This window comes from Cyrtonyx montezumae, unplaced genomic scaffold (assembly GCF_038088225.1).
Source record: "Cyrtonyx montezumae isolate F1298 unplaced genomic scaffold, pur_monq_1.0 scaffold_61, whole genome shotgun sequence".
Taxonomy (NCBI): domain Eukaryota; kingdom Metazoa; phylum Chordata; class Aves; order Galliformes; family Odontophoridae; genus Cyrtonyx; species Cyrtonyx montezumae.
Genome location: NW_027072069.1, coordinates 52,415 through 70,731, shown reverse-complemented (window position 1 = coordinate 70,731; position 18,317 = coordinate 52,415). Strand labels below are relative to the sequence as shown.

General features: G+C 55.4%; 1 protein-coding gene across 2 annotated transcripts; it reads right to left on the bottom strand.

Annotated features, from left to right (window-relative positions):
- Window positions 1-1,100: 1,100 nt before the first annotated feature.
- KPNB1 (karyopherin subunit beta 1) lies at window positions 1,101-17,592 on the bottom strand. Of its 2 annotated transcripts, XM_065750015.1 has the most exons (22): window positions 17,517-17,592; window positions 17,330-17,388; window positions 15,978-16,160; window positions 14,513-14,713; window positions 13,595-13,747; window positions 12,592-12,651; window positions 12,131-12,220; window positions 11,646-11,756; window positions 10,329-10,430; window positions 9,469-9,693; window positions 8,897-9,088; window positions 7,633-7,763; window positions 6,684-6,831; window positions 6,408-6,479; window positions 5,195-5,339; window positions 3,796-3,878; window positions 3,173-3,280; window positions 2,780-2,923; window positions 2,589-2,694; window positions 2,187-2,301; window positions 1,486-1,647; window positions 1,101-1,143 (listed from the first exon to the last, which is right to left on the bottom strand). In XM_065750015.1, coding segments are annotated over exons 1-22 (2,631 nt in total). In that variant the 5' UTR covers window positions 17,557-17,592; the 3' UTR covers window positions 1,101-1,142. The 2 variants fall into 2 exon arrangements, with proteins under 2 accessions (XP_065606087.1, XP_065606085.1); XM_065750013.1 differs by lacking the exon at window positions 1,101-1,143 and having other exon boundaries at window positions 1,482-1,647.
- Window positions 17,593-18,317: the final 725 nt, after the last annotated feature.

The window sequence follows — 18,317 nt, the reverse complement described above, 5'->3', positions numbered from 1 at the left end:
AAAAAAAAAAAAAAGAAATGTATTACCTGAAGGTTTTTTTTTGTTGGTTTTTTTTTTTTCCCTCAACTCTTTGGCACAATCATTTCTGTGGGTGTCGGGGCTGCTACAGCACGACTCCGGAGAGCTCTTTCCCTCCGCGTTCTCACTGCCAAATTCAGAGCACTTGGTGGTGGTTTTTGTCTTTCTGCTTTGAGCCTGAACTCCTGGCCCTCTATCTCAAAGCCCTCGTGTCCGTGGGTGTGTTTTCTCCCCCCGTTTCTACATTCACAGTTGAGCAATATTAAGGAAGGAAAGGCGCTTGGATGAGAACAGCGGCACTGGGAACGGAGCTCTGAACATTCGTCAGTGTTTCCCCAAAATAAAAAGCCCTAAAGAGCAACTTTCCTTTTTTTTTTTTCTTTTTTTTTCCTTTTTTTCTCTTTTTCTTCTTATTTTTTAACATCTCTTAACGCTGCATCAGTAGACTGAACTCCGGTTAGTTTATGAAATGCAACAGCTAACCCCTTATTTATTTATTTCTTTTCTTTCTTCTCCTTTTTCTCTCTCTCGGGGTGGGGGGGGGGGGGGGAAGAAGATTTAAACTGCAATGACTTTGAGAACGTGGACACCGCCTCATTCACACACACTCTCACTCTCCCACCAAAAACAAAACCCAAACCCTCCTGCCCTCCCCCTCCTCACACCCCCCATCCCCCCCCCCCCCCGTGCACCGACAGCATCGCGTGGCCGACGTTACCGTGGGCACCCGGCCCCCATTTCTCCAGTGGGCACAGCCCCACTCCCTGTGCTGTAGGGCCCAGGGTCACCGGCCCCGTGCTGTCACCCCGTGGCCAAGCAGAGCCCGGTGCTCCTGCTCCAGAAGATGAGCAGAGGAGGCCAAGCTTTGGATGCAAAGTCAGTGCTCAGCTCGCTGACAGCGCCGCTGCTGTGGCGGGATTCCCAAACGTGGCGTGGAAATTCAAGCCTCACTCACTCATCCTCTCATTCCCAAACACTCAGCATCCGTGCACACTCCTCACTTCTGGGTTGGTTGGTTGGTTGGGTTTTTTGTTGTGTTTTTGTTTGTTTTCGTTTCTCCTGTCGAAAAGATTGGAGGTTTTCCAGTGGGGGTTTTCCTCAGGTGTCGTCCCAACAGTAACAGATCTGAAAGCAGAGAGGGGTGGTTAAAGCCAAACCAAACACACGTGGAGCCCAAACTCAGGCAATGAGACACCAGGACAGGCTGGCACAGCACAGCCACAACAGCCCGCTCCTTCTCCAGGTGCTTCGGAGCTCATCCTGCAGAGCTGGGACCGCTCGTCACACTCAGCTCAGGGTTTTGCTGTTTGCTTTTGCTCCCGGCTCACAGGAGCACAAACAGGGTTTGCTGACAGGGGACTGAATGGAGAGCAGCCTCGAGGAGGAGGCTGCTGTGCAGCGTCTCAGGAGTTGAGCCAACTTCCTAAGTCTGCAATGTGAGGAAGGGAGGTGGGTGTCAGCCCTTACCAAGCTTGATTCTTCAGTTTTCTCAGTTCTTTAGTTGCCCAGGTGGCGAGGGTTTTCGTTTTGTTCGTCTTGGATCTCCTTCCTTCAGTTAGCAGTTCATGTATCATGGGTCTAGCTTCTACTAATTTCAGGACATCCTTTCCAAATGCTGTACACAAATCCCTGAAGAAGCAAAGAGAGGCTCTGAGGCTGAGAGCCACAAACACGTGTGCCAATATGACTCTGGTCAGCTCTTCCCAGCTAGAAGAAATCGGGCTCACATGCAGCGTCCCAGGAAGGACGTGAGCTACGGTCACTGATTCCAGCAGCAGCACAACCAAAGTCCTCCTGAACTGGGACTAAATGGAGATATCCCACCTCCATCAGCTCCCACCTCAGCTCAGCACGTGTCCTGAGCTCAGCTCCTCCACGCCAAAGGACGTGGGTGCTTTGATTTTCAAGCCAGGTCATCCTCAACAAACCCCAGACCCAGAACTCCCTGCGACGTGCACCGACTTCCACTCACCCCAAACCAATCCCATCCCACTCTCAGTTAAGGACCTCACTTACATTACCCACTTTACACCTGCAGCAAAACGTGTGGCTGAAAAGCAGACTGAAAAACCCCACAAGCACTTCAGAAGTGCAGCTTTGGATGCTGAGAAGCACAGAACTCCACACTGCAAACACTGTCAGTGTGCACAGGGGATGAGGATGCTCACCCTATCAGTCCAGCAGAACAAGCCACTACTACGTCTGTGTGATCCTCATCTCCAGCAATGTGGTCAATGTAAGACAGAATAAATTCTACTCTGGGCTGCACCAGCATCACGTCCGCTGAAAGAGAAGAGCCTCATTACAGCACAAACACAGCTTCACAGTTTGCCTCCCACAGGGGCTGCCTGTGCACTCCTGGACTGCCAAACTCTGAGCTCTCTGAGTCAGGGAAGGAGCACACACACACACACCCCAAAGGAGGAAGGATCACTACGAAGGGCTCTAAGCTCATCCCCATGTGGATGCAACAACTACTGCAAAGGGAGCCCGTCCAGGCAGGCTCTCCTACCCCTCCCCCCCCCCATCATTTCAACCAGTAATAAAACCAACCCACCACGAGTACTTACGGTGCACATTTTCTTGGTCTCCCTTCAATCCCTGAATGATGCCAGTGTAAGCTTCCAGGCAGCCCTCCCTCAGCTCATTCAGGTAATCCACCATATCATAGTCCGACTGCAAGGCAGCAGGAGAGCACGCGTCAGCAGAGCCCGCAGCCCCCACTCCTTTGTGACACTAAGGAAGCATGGGGCTGTGTTACCTTGTCAACCTGTGCCTGGGAAGCCTGCTGGAGGGTGTTGAGTACAACATCCAGGTACTTCTTGAACTCTCCTCCGATGGCGAGGGCGATGTCTCCAAACACAGAGAGGATCTGTGGCTTCACAGACCTATGAACGTTTTCATTCTGGAACAGATTTCAGCACCGTTACATTTTGGCTGTGCTTCCCCAGGAGAGGAGGAGCTAATAAACAGCGGCCTTCCCTCGACATGCAAATCCTCACCCTCTACAGAGTTGGATCCCTTTCAAGCACTAAGCAACACAGTTGTCAAACACGAGATCTTCAGAGCACGCCTAGCACTTCTGCTTCTCCCACCTCCCACTTTTTCCTCCGCGTGCAAGCCAACTGTTACTAATGAGAAGGGAAACACTCACCCCCAAGTTCTCCAAGAGCAGCTGCATAACCTCGTCACAGAAAGGCAGGATGTTGGATTGCAGGGCTCTGCATAAGTCACCAACCAGGCCCACTGCAGCCAGACAGACCTGCAAATAGATCAGTCAGACACCCACCTGCTGAGTCAGGCTTCCACTCCCCGTCCTCACGGCGTCAGCTTATTGAATTGAAGCACTAAGTAGCAGTGACACTCTGCTGTCACCAGTAGTAGCAGCCCTCCTAACAGCTGATCAACTTCTTTATTTGATTAACTATTTCCACAGAGCTGTGAGGAGCTGAGCACACATCCCCACAGGGAGGGCAGGAAGCCCCACAGTGGCAGCAATAGGATGCTGGGAGGGCCCAACATCCACCCCCAGAGCAGCTCCTGTGCCACTGCTGTGAAAATCCAGGGGTCAACTCAATGAAGGCTGTCTGCTGAATTAAGAAAGTCTAAGGCTGCGTGTGCAGCCCGTAATTAGAGAGAAACCCACAGGGCTCTGATTCCTACTTCACCATCACAGAAGCTGTGGAGTTTCACAGGTGCCTGCCTGCAGAACTCAGCACCTGAGAGCAAGGGCAGGTTGGAGAACACGAGCACAGCTCTGCCTGCTTCGACCCCTACCTGGTATTCAGCATAGTTCTTCAGTCCAATGCCAAGGAACGGTTTGAAGGCATCCATGTACTTCAGAAACTCTCCACCTAAGACTGTGCACAGAAAATATTCTTGTTAGAGAAAAAACTCCCAACCCACCGTGCATTGCATGGAATTCACCATAGCAGAGACCCACTGTTCTCCACCTAAAAGCAGAGCTGCATTTTGTACACAACAAACCCATGCTGCACTGGACGTGACACAAAAGCTGAGCACTGCAGACACCTGGACTCAAAATCACTCCGAGAACTCCATCCTTTGAGGCTTGTGAAGGTGAAACAACCCCTTCCTCACGCTCAGGAGGATGCTGAGCACTCCCTGCCCAACAGACACTGCGTTGGGAGCTGCACTGCAGAGCTCTGAGCCCTCCTGCACCCCTTCCCTGCAGCTCTAACACCTTTCTTTTGGAGTCAGGAGCTCCACCTCTTCGTTCAGAGCTGCACAGTTCAAGCAGGGCCATCCTTAGGACGTTTCCATTTTGGCAAGACTCAAGAGCTCAAGTGAAACGTTTCCTTTACGCTGCAAAGCCCACTCTCCTCCTCCTCCAATTCCTACCTTCCCCACACCACTTGTGTTACTACCATTACACAGACCTATCTATCCAAAGCAAAAAGCTCTCTGTCTCAAGACAGGTTTCCTTTCTGCACTGCTCCCTCTGAGCCTCCCCAGCAGCAGCTCTGCAGAGGGCTGAGGGCACACAGCAGCTCCTACACAACAAACCAGTGCTGCTGTGCCTGCAGGTTCTCCTGTGTTCCCACTTCAGTGGGCAGTGGCTTTCCCTGGAGAAGCCACGGGCAGTGAGGGTGCACCCAGACCTCCAGCAGCACCTCGCTGTGCCCCCCCCCCGGGCTCCAACTGAACAAGAGCCACAAAACTCACACTGCCAGCTCTGCACGACCCCATTTCATCAGCTCTGACTCACTCAAACACCGACTGCCGCCACTGTGATCTCTTTTAAATAAGAACAATGACTTCAAATTGACCACTGACAAAACAACCCAAAGCAGCAAAGGGGGGGGGGGGGCTCAGGCAGCAGTAAGTGTGAATCACTGATCGTGCCTCACACGAGGCAGCAGGTCCCCACTGTGCTCAGCACCAGGTGCTCACTGTGCTCAGCACCACTCCTTCCTTCCCCTGGCACAGCCCGCACTGTAACCACGTTATTAAGGGAAAACGAGCTATTCATTGAAGAAACACAGCCCAGAATAACCCAGCAGACTCAGAGCTTGGAGTGACAGACAGAAGGAGCTGAGCTGTCAAAACCACGCCTCGAGGAGAAGCAGGAACTAAGCGTGGGGCTCAGCTTTCCACTGAACCACACAGAAAGAGCAGGAAGCACCCTGGCTGCAGCCCAGCCCTGCGCACCGACCTTCCACCAGCGTGCTGACAGCCATCAGGGCATCCTCCTGCACCCCCCCAGAGCCCGCCGTGCTCTGGAACATCCTCAGCAGAGATGCCATCACCACGTCTGAGATCTGCAGGGCATCCTGGTGCTGCACCTTCCGCAGGACGTTCTGCAGAAGGAAAGGGAAGAGAGGGAGAGAGCTTCCAGCTGAACGAGGCCCTCCACCTCTGTGAGTGCTTCCAGAGAGCAAAGCTGCTGTTGGAATTGTGCTGCTGCAGAAATGTGCTTTGTCAGTGCGAGCTCAAAGCTGCGTTGGTTTTAAGCTGCACTCCGTTTCCCAGCTACGCAGCAAGCTGAATGCACTGTTCCTGCTGCATAGGCTGTTCTGCAGGATCCCTTTTGTATGCTGCCATTAAATGTTGGCCAGCCCACATTTGGCCCTGTGGGAAACAAAAAGCCTTCCTCATCCCACAGCAATGCCACAGCCGTGTCCTGCTGCCAGTCACAGGTGGCATGGACACAGATATTGGTGGGTGAGCTGAGATACGTGTGCTTCCTTACAGCCAGCTGCAGCCAAAGCCCTCCAGGACAAGAGGAGAGCAGCTCACATACAAACACTGCACAGCACAAATATTCATCTCAAGACCACAGCAGCACTGTTTGGGAAATTAAAAGGACTGAGTCAGGCTGCTCCAATAACAGGTCTCAGATTCCCTTTTCAGCGTTGCCCGTTTTCTTCCCCTCCCATTGGGTGTTCATAACAATTCCTCTCTTCTGTTGGAAACACCACGGCGTGTTTCACTCCTCTGAACCTCTGCTCAGTGGCATTAAGCGTCTGCTGCAGCCACTGCTGTCAGCACTGAGGGCTCAGGTGCTGTGAGAATGAAGAAAACCCTTTGCAAACTCAAGCTAGCAGCTCAACTCCACACGTGCAACCTCCACAGAAGGGAACAGAGGAGTCCTGAAGGGTATCAGAGCTCACACTGTGCAAAGGGGAACACTCTGTATGCAGAGGGCTCCCACCCCACCCCTCAATCCCAGTGCTTCAGCACGATGGCCTGCTGAAAACCTGGGCAGAGAAGGGGCTGCTTCCAGTGCTCCCTGAATGAACAGGAGAGAAGCTGAAGTGTGCTGGCACCCCGAGCCAAGCAGAGCAATCCTTCACCCCGTGGCCAACAGAAGAACCCATCCTTAGCACCCCAAAACCTCCTCCCCATAACCACGAACTGGAGCTCACCTGGAGAGTGGCACAGAGGAGGGACTGGAGGTCGTTGAACTGGATTCTGTCTGAAGTGCTCTGGATGTGAGACTGAAAAAGAAAACCCAAGAGAACCCCCGCTATTGAACCCCTCCTCCACAGTCCACGCAAGTCGCAGAAAATCCATTTTAAAGCGATTTGTTTCTTCAAATCTCAGGTGAGAGGCACTGCTCTGCGCACCCACCATCGGAAACTGAGATGCTGAGAGACAACACAGCCAGCAGCAACCTCGTGCAACCTTCGACCACCACCCACCTCCATCTGCAGCACTTGCTGGAGCCTCTCCATGATGACCAGGGTTGTCTTCTGCACAGCAGGGTAACAGTCCTTGGCACTGTTCTTCACTATTTCCATCAGAGCTTCGTAGGCAGAGCTCCTCAGGTTATTCTGGTGCCCATCAGGCCTGGAACAGAAGGAGTTATCTGCAGCTCCCAGCACTCAGGAGTGCTTAGGAACACTTTTTTCTTCAGTGGATTGGTAGCAGCTGAAGTCTTTCTCCACCCCGAGATCGGAGAGTAAATGAAATCTGCAAAGCCACTTCTGGCACTTTCGTTAATTGGATATTAATAATGACTTCCATTATCTTCATGCAGCCAGTAAATCCAGGAGCAGCAAAAACACCTCAAACCCACAGTGTGCACACCACAAACCCACGTGCTGCAACCCTGCCTGGGAAGGAACAGCATCAGGAGGCGAGCAGCACCCGTGGGTGCCCCTCAACACCCCCTGAGCCATCAGAGAGGGAGTTCAGCTGCAAATAAAGACAGCTGAGCTCTGCTCTGAGATGTCTGATGGACCTCAGAGCCCCGAGCCACACACCACACTTGGGGTGGGAACCCTTACATGACCCTGAAGGCAGAACGTGACTCCGACCTGAACCTTAATTTTGCATCTGCAGAACTGAGAAAACATTTTGCCTCCTCTATTTATATTCCAGCTTAGTTTGGAAGAGGACAGCATCCAGCCCAGGTGGGCCCTGCTCTCTTCTGGAGGTGTCCGGTGCTGCTGAGGATGGGCATAACACACCAGCAGCACAGCACAGTTCTGTTAAAATGAAGTGCCTGATGCGTGCAGCTTCCTAACCACGTCTCCCTCATCACCCCTTGGCTCCACAGCCAACCTGGAGGAGTGCTATGAACACACACACATCTGCAGCCTCACGTTGTGCTCCAAAACTTCCAAGTCAAACCCAGGTTAACGTTACCTATCTGTGGTCTCCAGAAGTTTCTGGACTATTAGCTCAAACGAAGAGGATAAGCAGTAGGTTGCTGGCTCTTCCTGATCGTCAGCTACATCTGCAGCTTCATAGGCAGCTTCAGCAAGACTAGTGAAGGCCTGAAACAGAAAAACCACCCCTGTTACAAGTGACTTCGCTCCCACAGCTCCAAACACATACCCCATAAAAACAAGGGCAGGGCCAAGAGCTCCCTTACAAGCCTGTAACCATCCAGGGTGGTCTACTCCAGTGCAGGAGGGATTTTGAAGAGGTGAAATATAACATTAAGAGCAAATCGTGCTGCCTGCATGCTGCTGCAGGTCCCAGCAGCCCAACAGAGCCTGGACTGCACAGGATATTGGTGCTGGGCAGACAGATAGGATCTGTTATCATCACAAGTTAAAAATCCCAGCTTAGAAAAGGCTGCAGACTGATTGTAACAGCTCTGAGACAGGTGGATTAAAACAAAGAGCTGAAACATCCCTCACTGTCACTCCCATCTAAAGACACGAGCTAGTCATCATCTGCCAAACAAAAGCCACAGCCACGTGGGCTTAAAAGCAAACTGGGGAGAAGCTCCCATGCTGACCTGAACCCTCAAACCTCTGCAGTGCCCAGAGAACAGACCCTGTCACTTCTAAGGGCTGCTCTGATGTGCGGACACTCATCTCAGAGCTGAATCCCTACTGAGCAGCCCTGTGAGAAGGCAGTGAGGGAGGGACACATCCTCTTTCCAGGAGCAGGACTGTGATGCTTCCTGGTAGCACACACACATCAAGATGATGCAGCTGAAGTCAGCAAGTCAACCCAAGGGACTGCAGCTCTGTCAGGGAAGAAAAGATTCTATGCTCCTCAAATGAGCTCTGAAGCAAGCTTAGGTGGATGGGAAATGAGGCAGCATGTGCTTCCCTAAGGAAGGATGGGCAACCCAGCTGTCCCCAAAGGAAAGCTCAACCCCAGCACGCCTCCTCTAAGCACCCATCCTCACAGACAACTCTCACAGCTCCGTTAAAATCAGCATTTTTCTCCTTCAAACCCATTTCTCCCCTTGTTTTCCCCACATCAGAGCCACGAAACACACCCGAGATAACTCCGAGCCAACAGGAGCTGTGTGTGCTGGGTGTCCGAGTCACGAGCCATCTCTGACAGCCCTGGAAGCGTGCAAGCATCTCTGTGTGTGCACTCACACCAGCACGAGCTGCCTCTCCTCACTTATAGAAGCCTCTCAGCAGCAGAGAGGGCCCTGCCTTACCCAGCACACGTTGGAGGCCACTCGGGGCTCGGCGCTCAGGCCCTCGATCAGACACTGCAGCAGTGGGGCGAGGTAAATGTCATTGATGGCTGCCTCGGGGAGCATCTCACAGATCCTGCCCACGGTCCACGCTGCTGTGTCTCGAACCACAACGCTGGGATCCTTCATCAGCTCTATCAGAGTCGGCATCGCCTGAGAGAGACGGCAGTCAGGATATTCCCACGTGAGTTTGTCACTTTCTATGCTCACGTTGGCTGTGAGGTGGCTGACTGGAGCCTGGGGCAGCAGGGGGGGTCACCCACATCCAGCAAGGCCATCATTCTGATCTCTCGCAGCTATTCCCCAGTGGGTGAGAGCTGAGAACTCAAGCACGAGGAGCTTTTCAAGTCCTGCACATTCCTGCAACCCTGAGCCGTGCAGCCCAACCACCTGCCCCGGTGTTACCCAGGTCTAAACACACTGATGGAGAGCAGGCAGCCCTCAGCACCCTCCCACACTAAAAACAACGCACAAAACACGAGTCCCCCTTCAAACACATCACCTTTTGCTTACAAGCCTCACGTGAATCCTACCTGTATAACTAGTGGTTTGAGCTGGTTAGGCTCTGGGCCTTCCAAAATGCACCCAAAAGCCATCACAGCTGCATCTCTGTATCGCCAGTCTGGATTTTTGATGTGTTCTTTGATGAAGGGCAGCACGTGAGGGACGATGTCGTCTTCGCAGCAGGTCGCCAGGAGCATGAGGCACACCCCTGCTGCTTTACAGGGGTTCCAGTCATCATCGTCATCATTTTCATCCTAGGAAGAGAGCAGCACCCCATCAGCACGGGGGAAAACATCTACTCACAGGCAGCAGCATCTCACTGCAAGTAGCACTGCCTCGTTTCCAGGTGTGATATTCAGGGGTCAATTCAGCTCCAGAAAAGCTGAGTTCCACCTCTGGCAAGAGAGGCAGCCCAAGTTATGTGCATCCCCCACACTCTCCCAGCTCCACAGAAGGCCAACTCCATCCCTCACAGCTTCATTAACAGCTTTATTTGATAATTAGACCTGCTGCAGCAAGTGACTCTGTTCATTTGTATCAGGCTGTGGAACAGAGCACAAGCAAGTCCCCACAAAGTGCTCAGCAGCAACCAACCAACCCGTGACCTCAGGGCTGAGGCTGCAGAGCTCCAACGAGGCAGACAGCAACCTCAGGAGGGACACAGAATGATAAAAGCTCTTCAGGAACCATAAATACAAACACATCCTCGTGGAACTGAGCAGCAAAGCAACGCAGCGTGGCCTCAGCCCTGCAGGACGTGGCACGGTGCGTGTGCCCCCCAAAGCAGGGCTGTGAGGTTGGTCGTGCAGCAGAGTAGCAGTGCTTTTGGTTTATGTTATTCTCTGTTGTTTTCCCCCTTTGGATGCCCAGCAGGGATCCTCTAACTCACCTGCTTCGTTAAGGTCTGCGTGAGAATGGGGACCAAATACTGCAGTGCTCCCTTAGCGTAGAATTTGCTCGTGTGCTCTGGAGGCCTCCCCTGCTCTGCTGCCTGCAAAGGAGCACACAGCACCATCCTCAGCAGCCTCACACGGAACAAACACGAATCTGATCTGTTAGGTATGGTTAACAAGCAACCCCGAGGAGGAAAAGCGAGAGGTCCTCCTGCACACAGGCTGAACCTACGTGCTGACTGTCCTTTTATCCTTGCTATTTTGGGCAGGCAACACAAATATATATTTAGCTGCTTTTAAAGATGGATATGATTCATCCGGAGGCCCTCAAAGTTTAAGCTCTTATTGATCCGTGCAATGTTTATGCTAAGGGCCTCTGCATGGGGAACAAAACCCCAAATCCACCTCCAGATCATCCGCTGTGAAGGGGGAGGATTGCTTTCAGCCCACGATTCTGTGCTTAACTCAGATGTATTGCATAGAATGCCAACAGTCTTTTCCACACTGGAATAGGACGGTGCTGCTGTGCCTCTAACAGACCCTACACACAGGGCCCATAAACACAGAGCCCACCAGGCACAGGCAACTCCAGGAACACAGAATGCTCTGCAGCAGCTCACAATGCCATCTTCAGCTCTGACAAATTCAGGACAAGGAGCGTTTCCTGGCGTTGCAGTGCGCCTTAATGTGCATTTAGGTTAACCTTACAGGAGCTTAACTCCACTCAGGGATGCTGAAGAGGAATCAGGTAGCTGTCATGTACCATCTCCAGGAAAGCAGCACCTCTTTGTCACAGCGCATTCTCAAAGCTGTCAGGAATCCTTTACCTCAAGCTGTTCTGACTCCCAGCCAGGTTGGCACGAAACCCTTTTTGCTTGGTTAAAAAGGCAGCTCCTCCTCACCTGATCTGGGAGGCAGGCCGGGGTGTGTTTGAGCTACACTGAAAGCAACCCACTGTGCTACAAAAGGGGGTTAAGGGCAGTGCCCCCTGTGCAATTTTTAACTCCAAGCTTCGCATTTACCCTGGACAGCAGAATCAATAATCGCAGCTGAGTGCTGGCTAAGTACAGCTGCCAGAACCAAGCAGCAGCTCAAAGCTGCTCAGCACAGAGCCAACCCCAGGTCTCAGCTTCTGTTCCAGTCATGCATCACGGAGCATCAGAGTGGTGCATGATGTCTCATCACAGACCAGGACTGCCCCACGAGGAGCTGGGCTGAGCTCTCATTCCTACAGAGAACAGCAGCACTTCCAGACGTGGTTCAGCCACGGCTGCAGTGCTCCTGAGGACGAGGCCACGTGTTTGCAGGCTCACCTCGGATGCCTCTATAGCCAGGTCCATCTCCTCATCACAGACATTGGACCAGAACTCGATTCCCTGTAGAGCCACCTCATCGATGTCGCTTTTCATCGCTTCAATAGTTATCTTCAGAAACAAAGAGAGGAAGGGGAGAGAAGAATGTTTTTAGAGCATCGTTTCACCTCCAACACGCAGCCCGGCTTCCAGCCGAGCACCCAAGGCTCCAGATCATCTGAAATCGGATGCCACAGCAGTTACTGCTCCTGAACACAACCCCCTCGTGGCCCATCAGCCACCAGCACCCAGTCAGGGCTGCTGAGCAAGCCAACCCTCGGGGTCTCAGCATCGGTTTTAGGGACTCTGCCAGGGGAGAGGCGTTGGCAGCACACACACAGAGCCAAAGAGCACATCAAAGATGTAAGAAAACACTTCCTCGCAGATGAAGACCAAGGAGCACAGGGAGAACTGGGAAACTGTACCCAAGGAGTGCAGGTACTCACAGCAAAAAGTGCAGGACCCATATACGTCTCCATATACTGATAATAAAGGGACATGATCTTCACCAGGTTCTGTAAGGCAGCCACTCGTACCTGGAGGAGCACAGAACAGCCCCAAGGGGCGACCTCTATCACAGCCCTCAGGGAAACAAGGGCAGCTGTGGCTTCCCACAGCCCCTACAAACCCAAACCCCTCCACCAATTCCATTTACTCCATACCCAGCACGGTCTCAGCCACTCAAACCCCCCCCGAGGAGCTCCCCACTCGTAACACGGAGCATGAAACTCGCTGTGTTTGAGAACTTGCACCCCCAGCTGTTATTTCACAGCCCACTGTTCATCTCATGCAGCACTGCTGCTCGTTACGATGCCATGAGCTTCAGTCAACCACCCAAGAACAGAACAGTGCCAAAAATGAGAGCTCTTCTCCTCACCCACTGCTGTATTCTTCAGCCCTCACTCACCCTCGTGTCCGGACACTGCGTTGCTTCACAGACTACTTGCATAATAAAGTGCCTTTCAGACTGGAGGAGAAATAAAAGAATAATTAGATCACAGGAGCTCTGAAAGAATGCATTTCTGAGCCCACACTGCTACGACCCCTCACACAACACTCCTGCAGAGGTGCAGGTCAGTGTTCACTGCAGTGTTTGTGAGTGTCCCTCACTTTCCCATAGTGGGGACCCCCAGTCGCTCTGAGAGGTGCTTAGCTGGCTGCCCAAAAACAGGGAAGCCCAACAGAACTGAACACACCACATATTCCGGGGGGGAGCAACAAGAAGAGCCCATTGGATCCTGAACGGCTGCAGAAAACCCAAAACTCGGCCAGGAGTTCTGGACAGGCAGCAGCTGGGTGCTCCTGCGTGGAGGAGGAAGGCACAGACCTGCACACCCAGGCTGTTCCCAGCCCCGGAGCCCATGAGAAACTCAGCCTGAGGTTGTGCACCTCCTCCTCACATTCTGAGGCCCATCCACTGGACAGAGCCTGGGAAGGGTTTCTGTTAAGAGACCTTTGAAGCTGAGGGCTCAGTATTCATCCCATCTTCCTGTCCTCTCCTTGGAAAGGACCTAAGGGACATCCTTCACCCAAATCAGGGCAAGGAAAAAGCCACCTTGGTGTCCCTGCAGGCCTTCCTCCCCCAGCTGCTCCCAGAGGCATCACACGCTGGGATCACTGCCACACAACGTGAAAGAAAGCGCTGATCCAAGCGGGTACAGCAGCACTACAGAGCACAGCCTGCTCAGGAAGCAGAGCATTCCCCAGGCTGCAGCCTCAGCTCACCTCAAATCCACCCCCAAAACTCAGCAACACCTCTACTTCCACGGGCAGGAACAGCCTGGCTGCGTGGAAGCCAATCCAGGTCTCAGATGCAGTGGGGTTTATGCATCACAGCTCAGCGTGGTGCATGATTTCTCATCACAGACCATGGATTCAGCCCTCATATCTGAGGCCATTTTCCCCTTTACCTCTTTGTCAAAATTTGCTTTGGTGAATTCCAACGAGTTCAGGAGCGCGTTGGTAGCTGCTAGCTTCACATTGTTGCTGGGCTCTTCCTTTCTCATTCCCTGGATGATGGCTGTCAGGATCTCATTGGATTTGTCTTGAAGCTGCTCCGGGTCCTAAAAGCAGCACTGACAGTCACTTTTCAGTTAAACAACCTTCTCCATGTTTCAAAGCATCACCATGAGCAGAAACTGAATGACATTAAGGCCAAGAAGGCCTTTGTTCACTGGGAGCACCAGAACGCAAACATGGGAGACTCCAGTCCTTGCCCACACCCCACTGTGCCTGTTTCCCTCCCTCCACTCTTCCTGCTGCTCCTCACAGAGCAGTCCCCTGCAGCCCAACAAATACACCAAACAGATTTCCTCCTCCTGCCTTCCCCACACTGAAAGTGTTCACAGAAACCGCAGCAGCCAGGTTTATTTTCCAGCACAGAGAGCTTCTGCAGTCTGTGTTTGACAGCTGGGTCCGATAAAACCTGGAGACCTTCTGCAAGCAGTGCCCCAGAGAGCAAGAGATCCCTGTCCACACATCAGAACCTCCTTCCCTGGGGATGCTAAAGAGACCCCTCTGCAAAAGGAAGGAGGTCAGCGAGCTTCTTGGGCACGTGAAGGAACCAAGTGCTCACCACTCACCTGCAGGGCTCTCCAAAGTGGGCTGCAGTTCCCCACCAGCACCCTCCTACCCCACAGCTGCACACCGCCTTCGAAAGGCGACCTGGATTTGTGCTGTAAAAGCAGGTCAGCTCCTTCAGACACTGTTTGTGTGCTTCTGCTGCTAGCACAGAGATCCCCGGGCCAAGAAGGAAGAGAGGTGCCACCAACAGAAGGCGTGAGCAGGGAGAGGACAGCACAGCTCAGCACACTTTGAGGTGTACTCACGATATCCTGGCAGATGTACCCGATGGCCTCCAGCGTGGACTCCTTCATGTGCTCGGTGCTGTGCTGGTTGGTGACGTTGGCCACCAGCTGGGGGATGAGCTCAGGCCACTGGTTCATGGGGATCTCGGCGCAGGCGATGCCGGCCACGCACTGCGAGGCGGAGCTGGGCCGGTACGTCTCCGTGCCCAACGTCTGCAGAACCTGAGAGCAGAGAGCAGCACTCGGTTCTGCCACCTCCCACCCCCCCTCCAGCAGAACCACCTGCTCGTCTCAGTTGTCCCCCCTGTGATGGCTGAGGTGAACCTGAGCACCATTACCCCTTCAGGAAGAGGGCTGCGAGCGTGCACTGCTGCCACAGCCCTCCATCCCAACTCCTCCTCCCACTCCTCTTGGGGAGGAGGAAAGTGAACCACCCCAACACGAGGCTGCTTCTATCGAGGAGAAGAGAAAGAAAACCACTTCACTCCGTTCTGATGATTCGCAGCCCATCAGATCGTGCACTTATGCAACTGCTTCTCTGAACCACAAAGGGAGGAGCACTCGTGTATCCAGGCACGCCCCTCCCTTTCCCAAACACCCACCAGGGATCACTGTCCCTCTGTTACTCAGATTCCCCCCAAACCACCCACAACCCCTCTCCCCATTTCTCCAGGACGGAGGGGTTTGGGGCAGGAAGCAGCAATCAGCCCCACGGGGACCCCACCAACCTCATCAAATCAACCCACATTCAAGGGATGCTCCGTGCAGCCCACTGCTGAAGGGAAGCACCCAAAGATGCAAAGGATCCTGCTCTAGTTTGACACCAAAGCCCCACAGCTGTGAGCTTCACACACAACAGCTCCCACTGCCAACAGGAGCTACGATGCCCATCCTCTCCCATCAATACAATCATCTGTCACCCAACCCCACCCCGTGAGATACAGACTCCAAGCTCTCTCTTAAGAGAGAGCCAACATGGAAAGCATAAAGCCCTCATCAGCCCTACACACCCTTGCTCCCATGGGGTGAAAGGACATCGTGCCACTGCAAGCCCTGGGGATAATCCTAAGCAGCTCAGGGGGCAGAGCCCCACCTGCACAGAGCCAGCAGGACGCTGCCCCCTGTTTGGGATTTGCCTCTTTATGACCAAATCCCACCAGCTCACAGAGTCTGCTGGGCTCTGTGCAGTTGTATGCACTCAAAGGGATTCCCAGAGGACCCAGAGAGAAGCTGAGGAAGCTGCTCTGGTACGGGACAAAGCCAACATTGGTCACTGAGCAGGGAAGCAGTGCACGCTGCTCCAACAGTGCTCCAGGAGCACTTCGAAAGGAGAGATGGAAAAGCAGCAGCTTCACACCTGCCTGGCTCTCACCCCAACAACTCAACACACAGCACCACAGAGAGGGAACAACCAGAAGGCTTTGGCAGAAAGGAGGGAGGACACAGCTCATCCCAAAGCAGCCGAGAAGGGAAAGGAGGCACTCACATAGTTCTTGACCTCCCTGCGGGCGTTGGCGTCGATGGCGAGCCATCGCTGCTGGTACTGCGCCTTGATGTCGGGGTCCTTGGAGGTGAGAGAGTTCTTGATCTGCAGGCCGGCCGCCACCCGTGCCACCTGGCTGTTCCCAGGGTTGGCCAGCACTCTGGACAGTTCCACCAGGAAGGTTGGCTGAGGAGAGAAGGAAGCTGCTGAGAACCCAGCCCGGCCCACCCAGCCCCCCCCCCCCTGCACAAAGGGGCAGCGCTTTGCTTGGCTTCCATCAGCTCGCTCAAGGGACCACCACCTCCCGTGCTCCCATCCACATGGAGCATCCTCTGAACAACACACCTGGGTCCTGCACGGGGATGTGCAGCTCCTGGGGGGGGCCCAGCATGATGGGGAGCACCATTTCTCATTCCCAAAACCCAAACGCCAACCCAGAGCAGGGGTTGGTGGTGCAATGGGGGTGCACGTGTGCAAGGCGAGGGGGCTGCTGCACCCACACCACCTGAGCTCCCTGCAATGGGGCGTGAGGTGCGCACAGAGCGTGGGGTGGGGGGGCAGCAGGAACAGAAGTCAGCTCTGCTTTCAGTGCCCACGTGCACCGCTCTGTGAGGCTCTGCTGAGTACAACGGTGCCTTCAAAAAGGAGAAATTTGGGGAGCTAGAACGTGTGGAGCGCTTCGAGGGGGTGAAAGCGGGGACTGGGATGCTCCGAAGCATCACAGCTCTGAGCGCAGCCCCTACAGAGGGCAACCCACCCACGGGGTGGCCGTGGGGGGGCCCTCATTGCGGAGCGCGGGGCGAGGAACCGTTCACGTGGTGCAATGAAAGCGGCACCGCCGCCTTTAAGGAAAGGCTCTCAAAACCGCACGACCCCGGGAAGGCCGCGGCGTCCCCTCCCCGAGTGAACGCACGGAGCTCTATTGATTATTCCTTCGGGGGGGGGGGGGGAGGGCGAGGCGGGAAATAAGAAGTTCCAGAGCCCTGAGGGCGACCCCAAGCCCACACCATCGCACCCCCCCCCCAAACACAGCGTGGAGGGCCCCGGCGGCATCCGGGCCGCGCCCACCGCTGTACGGCAAAGAACCGGGCGGAGATCGCCGCTCCCCGCCGAGCACCGGGCGTTACGGGGCGGCCCCGCCCGGGAAAGGCCCCGGCGCTGCCATGGCCGCACATGGCCCAGCCGCTCCCCTCCGCCGCGCCCCCATTGGCCGCCGCCGCCGCCGGGAGCGCCGCCATTGGCGCTGCGCGGAGCGGGCGCGGGAGGGACCGAGCCGGGGTGGGGGAGGGGAGGGGAAGGGAGGGGGCCGCGATGGCGGCGGCGCGGCCTGGAGGGCCCGAGCGGAGCGGACTCACCAGGTTCTCAATGGCCGCCTGCTCCAGGAACTTCTGCGCCGCTTCGAGCTCCGAGCGGTCTGCGGGGGGGGAGGGAGGGGGAGAACGGGCGGCGGTCAGCGGCACCGGGAGAGAGGGGGGAGGGGCACCCCGGGGAGCGCAGAACCGCGCCCCCCCCCACCCCCGGTACCGCGCCGCGCGGCCTTACCCGGCGACACCGTCTTCTCCAGGATGGTGATGAGCTCCATGGCGGCGGTTCGGCGGAGGGGAGGGAGGAGGGGAGCGATGGGGTGGGGGGGGGGGCGGCGGCGGCGCTCCGGTTGCTGCGGGCGGCGGCGGCGGCGGCGGAGGGAGAAAAAGGGCCGCGCGGGCGGAGCGGTGCGCGCGCGCACCCCGAGCGGCGGAGGGATACCACGGCCGCGGCCCGCCGCCCCGCGCCGCCGCGCTGATTGGTGGGAACCGGCAGGCGGCTCGCGCTCCGATTGGCCGAGCCGTGCCGGGGGGAGGGCGTTGGCGGGCGGCGGGGAGGAAGAGAGGAGGAGGAGCTTCCGGCGGCGCCGCGCGCTGATTGGGCGGCGTCGCGAAGAGTGCTGAGTGTGGGGGGGGAGGGGGAGGGGGAGGGCGGCCACGTGGGGGGCGGGAATCCGCGCGGCGCCGACCGGAAGTACCGGGATGTACCGGGACGGAGAGCCGGGCCCTGGGGTGCCAAGCACGGGAAGCACCGGCGCTGCCCGGCTGCGCCTCGCGTCCCTCTGTTCGCATCTCCCATTTGCGTGCGCAGTTTTATTCCGAAATCGGAGCGTGAAACGGAGCTGTTCCCACCGAATTCCACACCCGCCCCTCTCCCCGATGCGTTTTGAAGGCCGGGATGTTTTGCAGCACCGCCACCACGAGCGCTCCCCCCACCCGTATCCCAGCGCTCCATTTCCTCCCCCCCGCACGGCTCTGTGGCAGCTTGCAGCCCCCACCCCAGCCCGCTGCACGTCGGGACTCCCCCAGAACTCAACGC